At 37.8% G+C, this 21,602-nt stretch overlaps 1 protein-coding gene across 4 annotated transcripts in view; it reads left to right on the forward strand.

The window, feature by feature from the left end:
- The first annotated feature begins 544 nt into the window (after positions 1-544).
- Positions 545-21,602, forward strand: part of stim1b (stromal interaction molecule 1b) — a 39,334-nt gene continuing 18,276 nt past the window's right edge. The window contains exons 1-7 of one of the 4 annotated variants that reach the window (XM_017698652.2): positions 545-1,094; positions 1,389-1,509; positions 14,782-14,912; positions 16,775-16,889; positions 17,409-17,520; positions 18,006-18,121; positions 21,091-21,268. In XM_017698652.2, the coding sequence (XP_017554141.1) occupies positions 1,077-1,094; positions 1,389-1,509; positions 14,782-14,912; positions 16,775-16,889; positions 17,409-17,520; positions 18,006-18,121; positions 21,091-21,268 (791 nt within the window). In that variant the 5' untranslated portion in view covers positions 545-1,076. Of the gene's footprint in view, positions 1,095-1,388; positions 1,510-14,781; positions 14,913-15,107; positions 15,217-16,773; positions 16,890-17,013; positions 17,124-17,408; positions 17,521-18,005; positions 18,122-21,090; positions 21,269-21,602 lie in introns of those variants that run through there. The other 3 variants (XM_017698651.2, XM_017698653.2, XM_037546016.1) reach the window with 3 other exon arrangements.

The following is a 21,602-nucleotide window of genomic DNA, read 5'->3' on the forward strand; positions in this document are numbered from 1 at the left end:
GCAGAAGGATAAGCACTGCAGATAGAGTGTGTGTGTCTGTGTGTGTGTGTGTGTGTGTGTGTGTGTGTGTGTGTGAGTGAGTGAGTGAGAGGTCACAAAAAAACAATTTATCCACCCATTCACCCTACAGCAGTTTAGCCACGCCCATTACATTGAAATTATAAGGAGTATTTCAGTGCATTTGAGCTAAAGGCACATCATAGCATAATAATAGCTTCATTCTTACAAGGTGGTATTGGTTTTTTGGAGACATGTATAGTTTAATAAGATAAGAGATTCAGGATTGTCTTGTAGTCCAGGGAGAAACTCTCACAGTATCTCGCAGCCAGTGTGAACACTCCACTAGTAGTGTGTTTCGGATAGATGGACAAAAAACTTGACAACTTGGAGAAAAACTTGAGAGTATCATAAGAATTGATATAAACAAAAGCTGTAAAAATAAATAAATAAACAAACAAATAAATAATTAAATCAAGTGTTAGTTGGTGATGTTTACCACTAGGTGGCGCCGTTGCTCCATTTTAAGTGGACTCGCCGATCAGTAAAACAGGTATTCGTTGAAAGCTAAAAATACATTAGCAAGCCTGTCTTTCGACAGAGGCGATCAGCGGACACAGAGGGGCGTGCATGTGTTTGATGTTTTATTCGAAGTTTTAAAGCTTGGTGATGAAGTTTGGCGCACTTTAAACAGCCGGGCCACGATTTTCTTCACCAAAAAATCCGGAAGACCGACCGTTGTGTGCTGTGTACGGTGTTGACTGAGGGCGGTGGGTGATGGACGTGTTTTACTGAACCCGCCTGTTCAAATATCGGTGAATTACTCTAGAAACTATGAGGAGGTGATAGGAAAAGAGCTCATTCTTCTCCATACAGCTTCGCCGCTGTTGAAAACTTTCGGCTGTACATTGCAGGCGGCTCGGCTCTATGACACAGCATCCGCGCATCCGGGTTTAAAGTTTACCAGCAAGTCAGCCGCATCCTCCACTAAATTTGGTCCTCGATGGAGCTCAAAGTGACCTGAAGAGACACTGCAAATAACCCGGACTTCCTCTCTGTCGGTGGCCAGAAAGTCTGCGATGTTGAAATTCTTACAGGTAATAACGTACAAAGTTTTATTATGGACAAAGATAATTCAGCTTAGCTTTGTGATAATGTTTAATGAAGCATGCACTTCATAACTTCATGTTATGGGCTGATTTTCCACTTGGGAAGAGTTTGGGCATCAGTAGAAAATGCACGGTTTATTTTAAAGTTGTGTACAGTTGAGATGTTAATGAAAACATCCTGTTTCCAGTTCCCTCGTGTAGCTACTAGTGCTGCATGGTAGTCTTAATCTGCCAGGATAAAGACGACAGATCTTTACATTTTCTTTCTTCTTCTGTCTTAAGGTCAGTATGGGTTCAGTAAGTCTTGCCTGTCTGTACATCGCATGCCTTTGTCTCTTGGGGAGAAGCGCAGCGGACCAGCCAAGATTTACAAACCACCTACAGTCAGCCGACGGATTGTCTGGTAAGAGATGTGTACCTGCATAGTGTGCATGTCTCTGCTAAAGCTGGGTGATATTGCAAAAATATCACATCAGTGTTCACAGTTTTGCAGTCATGTTGTCACTGACAAAACACGTGAGCAGAACAGAACACATTTTCAGAAGACAATGAGTGATGATTTTTACAGCAAAAAACTTCAAATATTATACGTTAATTGCATTGTTAACTGACATCAAATCAGCTCTCTACCATGCAGCTTATGTAGTTACATTGGTTTAAATATGTATATTTTATGGTACGTGCAGTTGTTAAAAAGTAATAATAACGATAAACACAGTATAATCAGATATGTGTATATATATATATATATATATATATATATATATATATATATATATATATACACACATATATATATATATATATATATATATTGGGGTGGGAATCTCTTGGCACCTCACGATTTGATTATGGCTCAAAGGGCTGCGATGCGATTCTAAAACGATTATCGATGCATCTCGATGCATCTTTTTTCAGTATTTGCATTGATCCATAATGAATTTACTTCCAATATGTTTTATTAATAAAACAAATAGATATGATGTGGCAAGTGAACTGGAACACTCATTCACTGCTTTTGTTTGGAGCTCATTAGATGCTGCTGCCACTAATGTGCGATAAAATGTGCTGTTACGTTGAAATAAGACCCAATGGCGATGTCCACTCAGCACGTTACAGCCGTCCTGCCCGTTTTCTTTAGTGATTTTATAATTCCGGATTTGGTTGTGTTGTAGAGAGTCAGGGGTCACTGTGTCAGTAAAATATCTGCGAGACAGGACGTGCACAACACAGCGTGAAAGCCCTGTTTCTCAACGAGACTGCAGGTCACTTAGCCACACAGTCTCTTCTGGCTAGTAGCTACGAAAAGGCAGAGAGAGATTTAACTCAGACGAATATTTGGAGATGAATGTACTTATTTGCATTTATAAGCACCTTAGTTGGTTTCCTGGAATGTTAAATCTGCAACGAGAGACTGTCAAAAAAGTTGCGAAGCAGAAGTCGCTACTCATTCGATTTTTCCCGTTCCACCTTAAATGGTGCTTTTACATTCAGCGCCTCAGTCAGAATTTAAGGTGGAACGGAAAAATTCGAACAAGAAGCTGAAGAATAAGAAGCGACTTCAGCCTCGAAACAGCCGAACGATGAGAGACATTTTACAATAAGCTGTTCTACTTCTGAGGAAAGGTTTTCTGGCCAAGATGGGAGGAAAGCTACTATAATGATAGCTGAGCTAAAGCTTAAAGCAGAGCAAAGCAAGTCTGTGTTTTCGTTCATAATTTTTTAGAATATGCTAGGACATTAGCACACACTGAGACATACTGGGCATTAAATGTTGTGGCTCCCAAGGTAGTCACATATTTGTTCAAAGGACAAAATGGTTCCTCTCAACATTTGGTTTATGACTCCTGATCTAACCTGGCTTTAAATGCAGAGCCGGTCAGATTTCTGTAAGGGGGAGCGAGGAGGCGGACGCACACGCTGAGATAAGCGAGATTTATTATGGGCAAATCCAGGGTCATGGTCATAACAGTCCAGGGTCAATGAGCCGACACGGACAGATCGAGTGTAAGGCATGACAAACACCAGAGTCATCACATCAAACAAAGGACCAATACCAAGATACAGAGACCAGATACAAAGACTGGCAAACACAAGGGGCAAACACAGGGCTCAAATACACAGAACAATGAGGGACAGGTGAAAACAATCAGGGGCGGAGTTACAAAACCAAAACAAGAACACATGGACAGGACTGGGAGGGGCCAACCATGACAATTTCTCACTCATCCAGTTGTGTTTTTGTTATGTGCCACCACAGAATGTCCGGGCGCTGCGCTTACCCACTTCCAAGTTCTGCCCTTTGTGTTCTGTCAACATTACGTTATAAATTAAAATGTAGAAAATCGATTTTTGACCTTTGTGAATCAATTCAGAATCATTAACATCTGCATCGCGATGCATCTAAGAATCAAATTTTTCCCGCACCTGTAACATTACATATATATATATATATATATATACACACACACACACACACACACACACACACACACACACACACACACACACACACACTATATTGGCAAAAGTATTGGCTCGTCTGCTTTCACATGCATATGAACTTGAGTGACATCCTATTCTTAATCAACCATAAGGTTTAATATGATGTCGGCCCACCCTTTTCAGATATAACAGCTTCAACTCTTCTGGGAAGGCTTTCCACAAGAGTTAAGAAGGTATTTATGGGGATTTTTGACGATTCTTCCAGAAGCGCATTTGTAAGGTCAGACACTGATGTTGGACGAGAAGGCCTGGCTTGCAGTCGCTGCTCTAATTCATCCCAAAAGTGTTCTGTTGGGTTGAGGTCAGGACTCTGTGCGGGCCAGTGAAGTTCTTCCACACCAAATCCGCTTATCCATGTCTTTATGGACCTTGCTTTGTGCACTGGTGCGCAGTCATGTTGGAACAGAAAGGAGGCCATCCTCAAACTGTTCCCACAAAGTTGGGAGCATGAAGTTGTCCAAAATCTTTTGGTCTGCTGAAGCATTAAGAGTTCCTTTCACTGGAACTAAGGGGCCGAGCCCAACTCCTGAAAAACAACCCCACAGTATAATCCCCCTCCACCAAATTTTACACTTGGCACTATGCAATCAGACAAGTACCGATCTCCTGGCCACTGCCACTTGTCCATTGGATTTCCAGACAGAAGCGTGATTCATCACTCCAGAGAACACGTCTCCACTGCTCTAGAGTCCACTGGTGGCACTTTACACCACTGCATTTGACAAAATTCAATGATGTGCAAATCATTTAAACCCTATATTTCATTGGAAATACTACAAAGACACCACATTTTTATTTGTTTATTTTTTGAAAATAAGAATTTTTTTTTTTTTTAATTATAAGCCCTTTTTTTTATATCAACAACATGTTGCCAAAATGTTGGGACAGGGGCATGTGTAACACTGTGTTTCATCACCTCTTCTTTTAACAACACTAAGCATTTGGGAACTAAGGAGACTGACTGTTGTGCGTTTAAAAGTGAAATGTTTTCCTGTTTTTGCTTAACATAGGAGTTCTGCTGCTCATCAGTTCAGGGTCTCGTTTGTCATATCTGTCATTTTGCAATGCGCCAAATGTTATCAGTGGTGACAGATCTGACCTGCAGTCAGACCAGTTTACCACCCAGACTCTTTTAATATGTTATCTTTGTAATAAAACAAGCCAATTATGCAAATTAAACAGATCAGTGCTTTTTAAGTACTGGCAATATCTACATCATGCTCAGAACTGAATATTGCCCACCTATACTATATCATGTTGCCCACCCCTAGTCTCTAGCCTGTACATCGGAGAATGACGTCAAGGTGAGCGTATAACTTTACACATTGTTTTGAACAACCTAAAGATGTCTAGTTTCACTGTGGTAGAATGAGTTATGATTCCAGTGCAGAATTGTGGGAAATATGATAATTGTGTTTTTAAAGACTTTGCTAGTTGGTCATTAAGTATCCTAAACGACCAACTGATTGTGTCAAAGTCATATTTCTTAAGTATATGAACACTTATGTAACACCGATGATTAATTGATAAACATATCAAGCCCATGATGAGTAAAGCTCACTGTGTCAAAGCTGGTGACATTGTGCAGTTTGTTGAGAAATTCATACATAGATTTTTTTTCTGGCCTTAACTAATTGCGAATTTAGATTATATACAATGTATTGTGTAGCCTTATACTTAGTGTTACTGGCTTCTTCAACACAGACTCCATCCCCTAATCAGCATCAGGCTTAAAGGGGAATTCCACTGTTTTATGAAATTTCTTTTGTCCTAAAGCATATTTTCAAAACATATCAATAAATTTGATGTAAAATGATACCCAAAGATTTTTCACATTTACTACTATATTACCATCGTCAGCATTAAAGACACATAGTTTCACTGGTGGCTTTGGATAGTAAATAAAATAGCTGTAATTGAGTTGTGGACATTGTGACCCCTGGTTCCTATTACCACCACTGTAAAAAAATTTGAGTTGCTAAAGAATCCCTACAGTGAACCATTTTCGTACCACATTGAATTACTTTTTTTTCTTTTATCTCCTAGTAATTTGATCACACAGAATTTACAACAAATATGAAAAATACTACAAAAACAACAAATCAGATGTTGAAGCTGAAAATTTGTATTGTTTTTTGAAAAAGATATGCTCATTTTGAATTTGATGTCATCAACATTTGTTTGCTACCGTGTTACATCACCTCTTCTTTTAACAACACTCTGCAAGTGTTTAGGAACAAGGAGACCAATTCCTGTAGTTTTGAAAGTGAAATGCTTTCTCATAATTGTTTGATACAGGATTTCAGCAGCTAATGTGGCAAATGTTTTCAGTGGTGACAGGTCTGGACTGCAGACAGGCCAGTTTAACACCTGGGTTCTTTGAATTCTTGTCCCTTGCATGAAGAGATTTCTCCAGATTCTCTGAATCTTTCAATGATATAATGTACTGTAGATGATGAAAAGCAAAAGTTCTTTGCTATTTTATGTTGAGAAATGTTATTCTTGACTTGTTGCACTGTTTACAGTCTTTCGCAGAGTGGTGAACCCCTTCTCATCTTTATTTCTGAAAGACTTTCTGGGATGCTCTTTCAACACCCAGTCATGTTACTGACCTGTTGCCAATTAACCACCAGGTGTATTTTTTAGCATCACACACCTTTAAAAGCCTTTTGTTGCCCCTGTACCAACTTTTTTGGAATGTGTTGTTGGCATCAAATTCAAACTGGGCATATATTTTTCAAAAAACAATAACGTTTCTCAGTTTCACCCTTCGATTTGTTGTCTTTGTACTGTATTCAATGAAATATATGGTATAAATGATTTGCACATCATTGCATTTTTTTATTTACATTTTGCACAGTGTCACAACTTTTTTGGAAATGGGGTTGTAGAAAAATGGGTGGAATTCCCACTAAGGCATAGTTGATATCATCCCAGTGCCAATTTTCCTCTCTGTGCTTCATTCAAGAGAATGAAAGCCCACTGTGCTTATTTTCTATTTTTACCTACTATTTATATTTGAGAATACCTTTAAACAAAAGCATAAATCTTTGCTAAGAGCGCAGTGCTTCATACTGCACAGGTCTGTGGTGTGTGTGGCAGATCGAGTAATGGGGAAGAGAGAGAACTTTTTAATGTCTCCTGGAATGTACAAAGCAAACTTCTCCTTTTTAAGGAATTGTGTTGCTAGGCTTTAACTGGCTTTGAAGCATAGGGTTCCAAGGTTAATGCAGTTTTATCTAAGTTTTAATTGAAGAACAAAAGAACTAGAAAAGAGAGGAGAACTTTGTTTTAATAGAGGGGTATTTTTACCGAAAAGGTCCTCGAAAGCTGATTGCACAAGCATTCTACCTCTTTTCTGGCCTGTTTTGTAGGCCAGCATAATGTGATGTAACATTAGTTATGCTGGCCATTCCACTCGCTGTTTGGTATGTATGTGGTCTGTTATTTCTACAGTGATGTATTAGACTATGCTTATATGGTTCTTTCTGAAGAGTTTGTCTAAGAGATAAAACCCACACTGGGCCTCTGAGCCCCACAGATCCGCAACTCAGCGGCACGTCATGCCAGTCATATATTAAAGTTTATTGTGGCACTCTGAGAATGTATCCTGCTTCATTTTAATGCCCAGTTTTTTTATATCAAAGCACAGTATTGCAAATATGCATATTATGAATTTAAATCTGTAGACTATGCACTGTAGTACCAGATGCCAGCTACAGTCTTAAAAATCTGAACTGTAAGAGAAGAAGTGATTTGGAATCTTGTGCTGCTTATTTTATTTTACACAGACTTTGTGGAGGTTATTTCACTGTTAAAGCTTGTTTACATTTTGCCTTCATTATGGTCCATAAAGACACAGTAGAATTGACAGCAGTAATTGAGTTGAGGTGCAGTTGAAGTAAGAAAGGGCAAGGCAGTTTCTCTCATACTGAATTAACATATGAATGTGTATGAGTGAGAGTGCTGTGTATGTGCTGATTGTGCTCAAAGGATGCGTGCAGTATACCCGTGCTGTACTGTAGAGTTAAGAAAGTGCTTTAACCTCTTGCTTACAGCTTTGCTGCTATTACTGGCGAGCCCTTATGTTGAACACAGAAAACATTTTGCATAAAATTGCCCTGCTCATAGTGGCTCCATTCCCAAAATTGTTGGGCCTCCTTGTGGAAACAGTGGGTTTAGGACTTCTCTAACTGGACATGCTTCAGCACATATCAGCCATTGCCCTGAAGCTTTGTCAGTCATCCTGGAAGACAAAAGAGAAAAGGCAGTGTTAGTTGTAGCCAAGTTCTGATTTGCTCCTGATGTCTTCTATTACATGATAGGACTGATAGGATATCAGACTGGGAGGCTGATGTTTAGCACCCTCTTGAAAAAAAAGTCCATGATAAAAAATGGTCATGCTTTTTAGGAATGACCTTAATTTGGTATTGAACCATTATGTTGTTATTTACATTATTTAGAGGTTCTTTAAACTTTAACCTTTGAGCCTGATGTAAAAACGTGGCTATTTCTGTTGCGTAATCTGCTGTTCTCCGTTAATCACAACAGTTCTTAATGCTGTTGTTGCATTTATTTGATATGTAAAGAACACAATCGAGCAAAGTCAAAAATGAATTCATTTTCATTTAATTTATCACAAACTGCTTTTCTAAACAAGCATGTGTACATTTATAAAATGGTGTAGAAATGTAAGTCACGCATCAGTCATCTCTGTATAGCTCTGTGCACTGGAAGCAAGTTCTAACACTTCATTTGAGGGTCATCTATCATAAAGGCAACTATAGCTAACTTTGATCAAAATAGTCAAATGTAACCTTTATAATGAACAACTCCTATTGAAATAAGCATTTATGAACACTTTGTAGAGGTATGTTAGTTGCCATGACAGTGTTCTGTATGTGTCATGTAGCCTTATGAACAGTATCCTACTGGAAAGTTTTACAGAATGTAGTTATATATGGAATATATACACAGTTTTAGTGTGGTTATACTCTTCAGGCTAGAGTCAAATAGGTCAGACCATCTTTGCAATCAGAACCATCTCTTACACAGTCAAGAAAATGGTGTTGGCACAGACATACTCCCAGTGGCACTCTAAAATCCTTTTTTACGTGGATATTTTCCCCTCACCACCACTTTGCTGTTACTTTGATAAGCAATGACTGTGCTATCAGACATGAATGGAAAGAAACACTTCTAAAAGGCACTATAACAGGCACTATCCCCAAAGGAACTAATATCTCTTTGATGGTGTGCTTGGAGATTGTGTTGCAGAGAACCATGCTCAAATCACACTTAGAAAACTGCAGAATGCAGGATGCATAGAATTGTAAAGAAAGCTAACAAAATGCACACAAACAGCAACATTAACTACAATGGACAATTTTTAATGGGGCAATACAAATCCTGTATGGCTCCACTGAAAGACCTCATCAAAGACCAAGTACAAGTAGAGCGCTGGCTACAGCCTTCCAACCACCTGAGGAACCAGTTCTAATTGGTCCAATACCTGATAAATTAGACATGCGCTTTTTTAAGAGCCATCAGTCTTTACATCAACAAGACAGAAACACTGTCTTATATAAAGTAACAAAAGAGTAGGAACCTACATTGATCATATTGATATTGATCATTTTTTTGTTCTGTATGTTTCTGTTCTAACAGCTCTAATCAGAGAGTACCAGCTTAGATCCATACTGTTAATGCCAAAGGCTTTGTATTACACAGTCCATTGCTCAAGGGGAATTCCACAAATTCCGTGTGTATATAATGTGTGTATAATTTGTGTGTATATAATGTGTGTATAATTCAGTCACTGAAAGTGTAAACAGAGACATTTAAAATGGTTTGATGTTAAATAGTTCATAGTAGAGAAACGTAGAGACTCTGATTGCTTTACAGTGATCAGTGGTGGTAATACGAGCCAGGGTTTTTAAAGACTACAACACAAATATAGCCATTTTCTTCACTGTCCAAAACCGCCAGTGAACCCACACGTCTTCCGATTGTTTGGTTGCGATGTTGAGAATGGTAAAATAGTTTTAAATCTGAAAATAAAAAAAACTCCTTGGATGCTTCTTTGCCATGCAACACTTTGCATGTATCTCTCCACCATTTATGGATTTTAAAAAGCACATTTGTACATTTTAGCTCAAAAGTTTATCTCAAAACTATCATAGAACATTGTCCTGGCTATCAGGCAGCATATTCGTAAGCTTGTTGGGTAATGACTTCATGTGAAGTAGTTTTTAGAGGTATTCAGACGTCTGGTTCCTGTCACCACCACTGTGAACAATTGGGTAAGTTTCTTGAGAAAAGACAATTTCACGTCATACAACAAGACACGTCAGACCACTCAATGTTCTGTCTGTCATAACAGCTGACTCTTTATTTAGAAAATGTTGAAATTTAGAAAAATCTGTGGAATTTCCTAAATGAGGATTGTCCAAGAAATTACAGTGAATACTGACAGCAGAATGGTTCCTCTTTATGGCAACTGGTCATATCCTATTATATTCAGCGTTGAAAAATGATATACTTACTGTGTATTGTTTGTGTGTTATTATATATTTGTTAGGTATTGATAGCTAACAGGGGTGTAGAACATACTTGAACAGTTGTACTTTGTCAGTATTATTTTGGAAGATTTGTACTCAACTGTATTATTGAAATTTCATGTGTGTACCTTTACTCCATTACATCTCCAAGAGAAATTGAGTAAAATCTTTACTTTTATACTGTTATTTTTTTGATAATACATTTCATAATATTTTAAAGCACTCATTATAAGTCAAATAGCAGGAGGTTTTCTTCTTTTCTCTTGCCAATTCCTGTTTCTGGTTATTTATTTTAGTTAAGTTCATGTCATTATAAAATGAAACTTTCTATAAGTCCACTAATTTGATCAAGACCTTTAATCAGTCACATAACACATGGCCAAATTAAATGAAAACGTTGAACATTGCACTTGTATTGTTGAGTATGTTTAAAGGCTGTTATTTATTTCTTTTACTTAAGTATTTTTTGTCTCTATACTTCCAATTTTAATTGAGCAAAATGACAGTACACATACTAAAGTACAATTACAGATTTTCAGCATCTGAAAGGTAACTGTGTGAAATCAATGGTTCATCCTTCCCTTCACTTGAACTCTTTTTTGGCACATTAGGTGGGATTTTTTGTAGTTTTAATATAGGGTTAGCTTGCCAGCTACAAATAATAGGCTTTGTTATGTTTCTTGTGGAAGAGTGTTATTTGAACCTACTGAAATATAGTCTTCTTAAAAATTTCTGTTCTTTTTAAAATGGCAGAAAATTGACATGAAATTAATTTACTTATTTGTTATTTATTAGTACTTATTTTCTATCATATTCATACAGCTATGTTATAGTTTGTTTAGATCATTTCACAGTAAGAGGAATGTAGTACATGATTTTGGATGCAGCTGTTGACTATTTTTGGTATGTTGGACAGTCTAAAAAAAAATCCAGCAGGCACTAGATCACTATACAGCACACACACTGCTTTCAGTAGGTAATATGTTATTTTTCTCTATGAATCTGCATTTTTTGATAGACTCACAAAGAGCATATTTCAGGACTAAATTGTCATTATATAACTCTAACAAAAATATAAAAGGAAAGTTACAAACGTTTTCAGACATGCAGTTTAAGGTCTCAAGAGACTGCTTTTTGTTACTAGCAACCCATCTTTCTTCCGTCACAGAGATGAATCTTCGTGATCTTGTCAGTTTGTGCTTGTGTTTTTCCAGCAGGGTCAGAGGACAGGGACTTGTTAATGCTGCATTCTCTGTAAATCCTCATGACTCCTCAAGGTCCGGAAGCTCGCTCAGATCATTTTAAAAGGCCTCGCTTCTTTAAGGCTTATCTCTCTGGGCGGACTCTAGTCTGAGGCAGCGGAAATTGAGGAGATTGAGGAGTAATTGTGCAGATTGATTTTTTTAGAAGTATTCCCAGTGAAAAACAGTATCTTGTCCCAATGCAAAAAAGCATGTGTCCACTGGGGCTGCAGAATATGGGTAAAACAAAACTTTCATTGCCATTATTTTGCTGTATATTTCACTTGTGATATATGATCATAAGTGATGTAAAGAATGTTAGAAATGGACTGACAAGTCTGTAGTGTGATATGGTTAAAGATTAGCCTGCATTTTTTTGAGAATTTACTCAGTCTATTAGTCCTTCAATCAGTAATCAATAAATAATTTACTTTTGTTGGGCATAAATAATTGAATTATTCAAAGCACCCTGAAAATATTTGCTTGTTGAGTATTTAAAGGGCTCATTTGCATGTTACAGTCTTTAGCAGTATCAGCATTGCAAAAGCCATATTGCATGATAACGATTAACAGCTCGAAGTGTATACCAGTCAGTAACTGATTAACTCCCTATGTATTTACCTGTTGTTATTGTCTTAAACATGCTTCACACAAAGTTTGATTGCCTCTAATTTTGAAGCTGACGAAATGGGAGCATTTCTATTTTTTTATTCCTACAGTCAGTCAGTCTAATTTGGGGGTCTAGCAGTGAACAAAGTAGTACTATATTAAAGAATGATGCTTAACTCTGAATTCAAGTCTGTGAACAGACAAACTGAGCAGTCTCTCCTCTTTCTCTTTAACTTCTCTTTGCATTTGGTAAACGCATGGGGTTAGTGCCTGTGAGAAAGCTCAGTTTCAGCGCTAATGGAAACGGGTTATCACATAGTGCTCATAATGCATTTAATTGTCAAACCTTCCATGATCTGGTGTAGTTTTGTAAAAACAATTTACAGGGGATGTCAGCATGTTTCCTTTGCTGTTAACAAAAAAAAAAAGCGTGATTTCACTATTGACTGTAAAATATATTCACTTTTGTGTTTCCTCTGTTGGGGCCTGTTATAACCACTTGGCCACATAACCATAAATTATCTTATATGGTAATGCTGTTTACAAGATATGTTAAATTTCTTCAAATTCTTTCTTGTGTTGGTGACTGACTCTTAGTCAAATTCAGTCCTAATTCAACATAATTAAATATTTCTCACAAATTCCAAGACCCACTTTTGCCATAAAAAGCTGCAAAATATGATAGATGTCATCGCATAGTGGAGAGCAGGGCACCACCTATAATAACTTACAAAACAATACCCCATATGAGAGGTTAGCTGGAATGGACTGAGGGGGTAAGTGACACTAAGAAAGTGCACCAAATTTATGCACAGTCAACACGCTAAATTAAATAAAATTCAGTTCATTTGAATTATATGAGCTTTCCAAAAGATGCTGTGAAACTCTAGTAAATTAATATTTGCCCACAAATTAGAACAGCAAATGTCAGAACAAAAAATGTTTCTAATGAATTTGCAAATAAAAAGTTTTTAATAAATAATTGTTTTTGACTTTATTTGAGGGATGTTATGGATTCTTGCATAATTGGTGCAGACTTAGTTGTAACACTGTGTTAGATACTAATCCTGGTGTGTGAAGGATGTACTTGTTTTAGTTGTAGTTGATGTAGTTATTTTAAAGCCACCAGGAGAGTGATTCAAATAATATAGGTATGAGTTCTGTGACTTATTCAGACAGTTCAGTGATTGAATAGCACATAGCACTACAAAAAGGTCTCTGTGATGAAATATCTGTTCTAATTGCTGTTCACAGGTAACATTGCTGTTGAAATATGAGACGATAAACAAATTCTTGAAAGTGTTCAACAACATAAAAATCGGTTTTACAAATTAACACTCCGTTAGGTGCTTTGTTTTCCTCTACCGGAATGACGTCTATTGTGGTGTTGTGTATGTTGCCAAACACTGTGCGGTCTGAAACTCCCACACAGTCCTTAACAGGTAGAGTAATTGGATTTTTTTTCTAGCTTTTCAATCTGTGTTTAATTATTATTAGATATATATTATTATATATTTGTCAAAATCTTTGTCATTAAATTATATATCTACAGTATAATTTAAATCATTTTAATGTTGATAATCAAATTGACAACCCCTTTAAAGTGTGTGTGGATGATGCAGGTGCACAGTGAGTGTTGCAGTGGCAATTGTGGTTGTGTGTTCAGTGGTTTTTTGCAAGTGCGTTGTTGTTTCTCTTTTCTTCATGCACTTTAAGTAGCTCAGCAAGTGATATCACCATGTGTGAATGCTTCTCTGTAGCCTTTGAATAGAAATGGAGACATATTACTCTTTGTTGTACTATTGTTCCAGAGTTAACTTGGAATGGCCACATTTTGTATTAAAAGGCTCGCACGGCTTTAGGAACCCAGCAGGTGTTTTGTGTTATTGTCTATAAATATCTGGTTCTTGGGGAATCTATCAGTAACTGTATTAACTGGGGATTTAGAGCTATCCTTTTACAATAGGCTTTGTCCCTGGACTCTGCAGGCCAGGACAGTAGTGCTATTTTTACACTGAGACTCTGGTAGGCTTCCTCTTTTTATAATTAGGAGCATAAGGTATTTGCAGTTGTGAAGCAGGATATGACACTGAACAATACATACTTTAAAGCTGCAGTAATGAACCTGTATAAATGTAAATGTACTTGCTAAAACTGTCACTACGTTCTGAAAGTAGTACACAAGACTGTGAAAAAATCAGGTTCCTCTGGCTCTGTCTTGTGCTCCTAATGCCATTGCAAGAATATACTGTGACAGAATCAAAACAACCAGTCAGAGCGGGGAGGAGTGTCTGACAAATTATCAATCACTGTTTGTGTACCCTGTAGGCAGCCCCCCTCCCGCATGTACCATCTCTGCGTACGCTCACACATGGTTGAGCTCAATATTTTTAGTGAGCAGCTTCATGAAAGGCAATGACAGATAAACAACCACCAAGTAAAACTGTCATCCCTCTTAGGATGCCAACAACAGCATATACAATGAAGACAAGTAAAAAGATAAAGAAAAGTGAAGGAAAGCAAGCTAGTTCATGTTTATACCAGTGTTTGCTCCTTGTTTTTGACCTGGCATCTTCAGTTTTTTTAAATGAGAACAGCTGAGCTTCAGAAAATGAAATGCCTCTGAGTGTGTGCTGTTAGCTGAGAGTCCCACGAAAAGTTTAAATGCAACTAAAAGTGTCTTGCATCTTATTTGTTTAGTTTTAATCATTTGTCTTTCTCTGCTCCCTCTCACTCACTCCGCTCCTCTGTCTCACTCAGAGCTGTGTGGGATCGATGAAGTGTTGTGTCAGGATGAAAACGCTGTGCTGAGTTTCGAGGCCATTCGTAGCATCCACAAAGACATGGACGACGATGCAGATGGAAGTGTGGATGTGATGGAGACAGATGGGGTGAGGACTGTGGCATGTCAGGGCACCACTGCTAACTGTCCTTTATGAACCCATTGTAGCTCAACAGCAGAACATTTTATAAGCCTTTTCCCAGTGTTTGTTTCACTTACACTCGCGTTCAGAAGTTGGGCGTCACTTTTAAGTAAAATAGGAGATTTGCAGATAAAGGTATGAAATGATGCTATTGTGATGTTACTACTCTGCAGCATTACAACTGTGAAAGAAGAAGAAATGTTAGATGTGTCAAGAATGATGAACAGAGCTGTAGATGATTCCCTGATTGCAGTAAAACTCACAAGCTAAGGTAACTTAATAAGCACCAACCACTAAAGAAATTACTACAAATTAAAATGACAGTATATTATTAATAAATCTAGATGTATAACTGGTTTTTACCAAAAACTTTAAATAATACTTAGATACTTAAAGACTTAAAACACTTCTAGTGTCTAACTTTTTAGTATTTCAGTCTACACTGTACAAGTTACTGAAATAATAGCAGTTATGGTATTATAAGTGATTCCAAACTTTTGAAAAATAGTGTAACTTCACATTCACATGATCATGTCTGGTGCATTCTTTGCATGCAGTATATGCCTTAACAGATGTATCTAAATTTTATTTACATTTTATTTGTATTATTTATTTGCACATCAGAGGAGGTTCTGTAAATTTGTAGGAACTTTAACTGGTCAGTTTGTATGGGATAAAATGCAGAATTTCAGCCTAACAGAAAGCCTATACTGAAACATCATAGCACGGATGAACACTTCAGCGTTACTCAATAACAATACCAACACAGCACACTGGCTCTTTCTCCTAGCAGGTTCTGTTATTATTTTGCTATGGGGTGGATTAGAACAGATGTGTTATTAATAAGGGAGGTCCAGATTCAGAGAATCACCGAAGCTTTTTTACCCCCAAATTAATGCTGCTTGCCCAGGTAAAAGAATCTAGCCTGAAAAAGATTTAAGTTATGACAGTTAAGACTCGGACAACAACACAGATTTTACATGTGTCGTTCAACTTCATGAGCATAAAGACACTTATATAAGCCAAAACAGAGGTTCCTGTCCCATGAGAACTGGCCAGCTGTGGCTTTCTGTGCAGTGCACTTTGAGTAAACTCTCTAATCACTTACTGACCACAGTCTGTCCAAGGTTATGGATGCTGAGCAGTTCAGTTCAAAATCCTAAGCACCAAAATCTCCCCCTCCTCCTAAAGGAATGAAAAATCAAATTCATGCAGCTTTTGTCATTTTGCTTCTAAGCCGGCAAACCACAATGCAGTTTGTGCTTTTCTAGGCCTAGGAATAAAGTACTGCACGTAGTCAAGGACTGTGCCAGAAGACGCAGTGCTTTTTTGGTAGTAGTCACGTAAGCACAGTATATTAAGAGCATTTGATCTACTGCCAAACACTTCATGATGTTTATGCCATACTTTCTCTGTCTACTCAATAATTGGACTGAAATAATGCATGATTAGTGGTCGAAAGCTTCAGTGTTAAAAGGTGTAAAAGAGGTGGGTGTTGCAAGTTGGTCAATGAGATATGTTAAGTTTGTATATCTTTTCATTGTATTTCCTGTCATGCAATGTGTTAATAGTTCATTTTAGAACTGTTTTAACAGCTCCCTGGCTTCTGCCCTTGTGAGTGGGAGTCAGTTAAGCCCACCAGTCCCAGTGGGACTCTTTAGAGACACAGTGTTGGAATATAAAATAACAGATAAGAGAACAGAAAAAGATCTAAACTAAAACCAGAGCTTAATTGTTCAGTGTTGAGTCAGAAAATGCTGAGAGCCATTCAGTGTAAAGAGATAATTTGAACATTTTGTTTATATTAAGAGTCTTTGTTCCTTGTGCAGTTTCTCAGAGAGGATCTGAAGTACCATGACCCCAAGGCAAAACACAAGAGTTTCCATGGAGCTGACCTGCTGATCACAGTGGAGGAAATGTGGAACACCTGGAGGGCCTCAGAAGGTTACATATACACAAACAAACTCACAGAAAAAAAGTTGCAAGACCTTGAGTTAAACACACAGCCTCTTTTTAAAAACTAATCACAAGAAGCCTGTGGAACTTATCTGTGTTCTTCTGTACACAGTAGTTTGCACCAGTTCCACAGCAGTTGGTCCGGTGCTTATTAACCTCTGCTGTGCATGAATTGACGATGCTGGCTCTGATACAGTGGGCCGGGATGTTCCTTTCTGCTGGGTGGGTGGAACATTAAAACATTGACAGATTGTAATCCCTCTGGCCTGTTTAGGAGCACAGAGATTTGCCTTGCGATTATCAGGGTGGAAATCATGTCACAATTTGTGATGTTTTTTCTATTTCCCTGTGAAATAAGGGTGAATGAACGCATTTCAGTGTAATTGTGAATGCAGTATTGAGTTTAATGACATAGCATCTTGAGACCAAAAAGCTTAAAGTGAAACAATAGGCAGGTGTTATGAAGTTAATTTAGGAAATAACTTCAGTCTAAATGTTTTTTATTAGTGTATAACTGGAGCATGGAGCAGGTGGAGGAGTGGCTTATTAACTATGTGGAGCTGCCACCATATGTCGACTCCTTCAGGAAGAATGAAATCAGTGGCAAAGCCTTGCCAAGGTAAGACAGAGAACATATACACCTTTATAGAAAGAAGCCTGTGGAACTCAGTGTACAGTGTACTTCTGTACTCATAGAGGCAGAGTTACTAAAAGAGGTGCTTATTACTGACAGCGTACAGACAGTTTATGCTGTTTGGGGAGGCCATTTTAATAGGTATAACTTATTTAACTAAAATAATTTAAAAACCACATGTTATTTTGATACTTGGACCTAGTAAATCAAAATAAATAATGACATGTCAAAATAGAGACGTGTTCTTGAGTTTTTGGCTCCATAGTACATTGTATTAGTTAAGTTGGGTCACAGAATCTCTGAAACTGTGTCGTGAAGACGCAGGATTAAAAAACACTCCTCACATTAGTTCTGTGGAGGTTTAACTGAAGTGTTATGTTTCCAGCTGAAGTATGGCATTCAGCCTGAAGAGAATGTTTTTTAAACAGCACAGTTTGTCCTATCACTGTTACTCTTTGCTGCCAATGCAGGCTGGCCGTGAAGAATGCCACCCTGACGCTGTCTGTGCTGAAGATCCAGGAACGCAGTCATGCTCAGAAACTGCAGCTCAAAGCTCTGGACACAGTGCTGTTTGGCCCTCCCCAAAGTAAGTGTAACTTTGAGAAAGGAGTCATGATTACTCATAAACAGCTTAGATCAAAGGCATTAAAGAGGAGTTTGTAGTCACTTTGCTGCAGTATCAGCCTCTATTCTATGGAAAGAATTTACACTGGCACAAGAGCATTAGTGAGGTCAGGCTCTTATGTCTGATGATTAGTTCTGGATCAGAAATGTTAGCCATCCCAACTCATCCCAAAGGCCCTGAATGGAGCTTCATCATTCCACTCTTTATCACTTTTTCACTTCCCACAAACTGTGTGTTTCAGCAATGGATGCACCTGAACGTAGCTGTATTTAGTCATTAGAAGGGGTGCCTAGATACTTTTGGACGTTTTATGCATGTAGGATTATTAAACAAACTCTTCATCTTAGGAATTTGCTATTTTTTAGTGAATTATAGTCATTTTTATTGTCACTTTTCAGATAGCCTGTAGTAGCCTAAGTGGTACTGGTGAACTGTAATGGATAGAGCATTTATGAAGAATGACTTATGGATTGTTTGGGTGAATGAGAAGCTTGCAGGTTAAGCCAAGCACATCCAAATTCTATTTCTGTGTACAAAGAAAGCACACTCAGTGATGTTTTTACACATGAGTGAGTATTTTTGGTCTGTGCATGAAAATAGCACTGCGCTGCAGAGGGAGGGAATGGGGCAGACTAGGGGACGCTTCGCTGCCATCGTTTGTTTCAATGTGATGCACCAGCACAGCTGGATAAACACAGAGAGAGGGATGAAGGAAGAGAGTAATCAGTGAAAGAGAGAGAGCATAAGGGCTGATGATTGGAGGGGATGGGTCCATTCTTTTAGATGAATGAACTGCTGAGACTGTATTGTTCCTTTTATGAGCTGAGGTGCAGTTAACAGCATAAATAAGAAACAGCGTATTCTCCTTAAGTGTAGTGGACTGTCTCTGAATGCACTTCGAAAGTTAAACATCTTACAGAGCAACAAATGACACCACACTACATTCTGATGGGTTGAAATGTTTGAAAGGCCTGTCATTTGTTGATGTTTTTGTTTACGGTGGACAACAAGTCCAGACTGAACTGTGCAAATTAACAAGCATCTGTGCTATCCTGTGTCATCATTAGTGTCTGTCTGTAAAAGGCCTGGACATAGGGGAGGTTTAAAATTACTTTAAGGGTCACCAACACATTTCTACAAACATTTAAAAAAAGGTTGGGATAGTATATGAAATGCTAATAAAACCAGAAAACAGTGATTTCTTAATTAAGTTGGATCTGTATTAAATTGAAAACAAACAAAAACACAATATTGGTTATTTTACCTCATAAAATGTCCAAAGAGTTAGGGGAGAACCATGTTTTCCACTGTGTTACATCAACCTTTGTTAGGGGCCTGAAGACATCAGGTTTTGAGGAAGTTTTGATAGCAGAATATTTTGCAATGCTTCCTTAACTGTGTAACCGCACAGCGCCATTGTTGTCATAGTGCACCACATTTTCAGTGACAGAAAGGTGTGGACTGCAGGTACCTGCAGGCTCTCTCCTATTACACAGTCATGCTATCGTAATGTGCAAAATGTGTCTTCCATTATCATGTTGAAATATGCATGGACATTCCTATAAATGACTGTCTATAATGCAGCATATATTGTTTCATGTATTATATCTTTCAGCGTTAATGGTGCCATCACCGAATCAGAGATTAAACCTTTGGATAATGCAAAAAGAATGTTCACTCACAATCATACCCAAAGAATTGAAGTTTATTTTAGTAGCAGCTTATGGGAAACTCAAAGAGTATTGGGGCTTGAATGGTATACCCAGTGCATGCCTCATAGACTCAGGGTTTTCAGATCTGATATGATGGGTCATTGTGTGATCTGGTTCGCTTGTGCAGGACATGGACAGTTTGATTGCAAACGGAAATAGCATGTGCTAATCTGTCCATCTAAACCCCACCCATACACAGCCACAGGAAACCCACAATATACAGATAAGGGAGAGACTGCCTTGGCCACCTACTTGCATTATTTCATATAAAGCTCTAATATTCAAGAGGGTGAAGAAATTTGCAGAAAGGATGGTCACTGCCAATTACATTAAGAACAGCGACCAGATAATAAAAAAAGATATACCTGAGCCTTTTAAAAATTCCAGAATATTTATGTGGAAAAATTAAACAAGGAAGCCTTTCTTTCTGTAAAAGGGGCTGGTCAAAAAAAATGTAATATACATTTTGATCATGTAAATCACAAACTATTTTGCTTATTATCAAGAAAGGTACTTTTTTATTTATTATTTGTTAATCAATTAATGGAGCAATTGTCACATATCTACTTACTGTATTGTACAAATGTAAACGCATTAATATTTGGAATTTATATGCATAAAATATTTATCAAAATGTGAAAAAAAAAAATGCCTGTGTTTCATACCTATTCCTGCAAACAATTCCTGCAAACAATGCTTATTACTTCTGTTACTTGTAAAATTACTAATAGTGTTTTTTCAGTCTACCCCCAGCTGACTGCTATTATGCTTGCTCACTGTTTAACTTGTGATTCAACAGGTTCAAGTCAAGGACCATCGGTTTCTCAGAAGGTTTTTCTTTAAAATAAAGGCATGTAAATGCTTGGTTTATTGAGACCCAACCTGACAGTCAAGTTCTTACTGTATTTGAGTCAAGCATCATTGAGATTTACAAGGCTATTCAGTAGCGACAACCCACGGCGAAAGTGAAATCCTTATTAATTCCATGTAGAGGGGCCTGTCAGAGTCAGTTATGTAATGTGTGTTTAGATAATCACACCTCCTTCATCAGGGCAGAGCAGGTGCAAGATTGTTTTGCTATAGGAATTACATCTGTCAGAAAATATGTATTATGTAGTAGAATTTAGTTGGCGTCACTGGACTGTATGTTCATAGGAAAGATATTAAGTTAGACAATAAACATTAAACTAATCTGCTTCTCCTGCCTTTCTTTAACAGTGAGCAGGCACAGTCACTTGAAAGACTTTGTGCTGGTGCTGTCCATTGTAATTGGTGTGGCCGGGTGCTGGTTTGCCTACATCCAGAACCGCAACTCAAAAGACCACATGGGCAAGATGATGAAGGACCTTGAGGGCCTGCAGAGAGCGGAGCATAGCCTGCTTGAACTGCAGCAGAAGTGAGTGTCTCTCCAGGTCTGATCTGTTCGCTGTGTTTTTTTTTTTTTGTAATTCTGGTAAAGTAAGAATTAGGGATGGAAAGATAAAATTATCAACAAATATAGATCTTTTAAAGGTAAATTACAGTTATGTATTTTCAGGTTTTGAAAATGCAAACACTAACACTAGTGCTGTCTTGCACATCAGAGCTTGTGGTTGATCCTGTAGTTTCTTATTTTAGTTCCTTAAGCTTTGATGTGAATCTCAAGAAAAATGATAAGTGGTGCCTGCCCTAGTGAGAGCATTGTTTAAAGCTGGGGATTTGGAGTGACAATATGTACTTGTAAGCACTCG

The sequence above is a fragment of the Pygocentrus nattereri genome, chromosome 16 (genome assembly GCF_015220715.1).
Source record: "Pygocentrus nattereri isolate fPygNat1 chromosome 16, fPygNat1.pri, whole genome shotgun sequence".
Taxonomy (NCBI): Eukaryota; Metazoa; Chordata; class Actinopteri; order Characiformes; family Serrasalmidae; genus Pygocentrus; species Pygocentrus nattereri.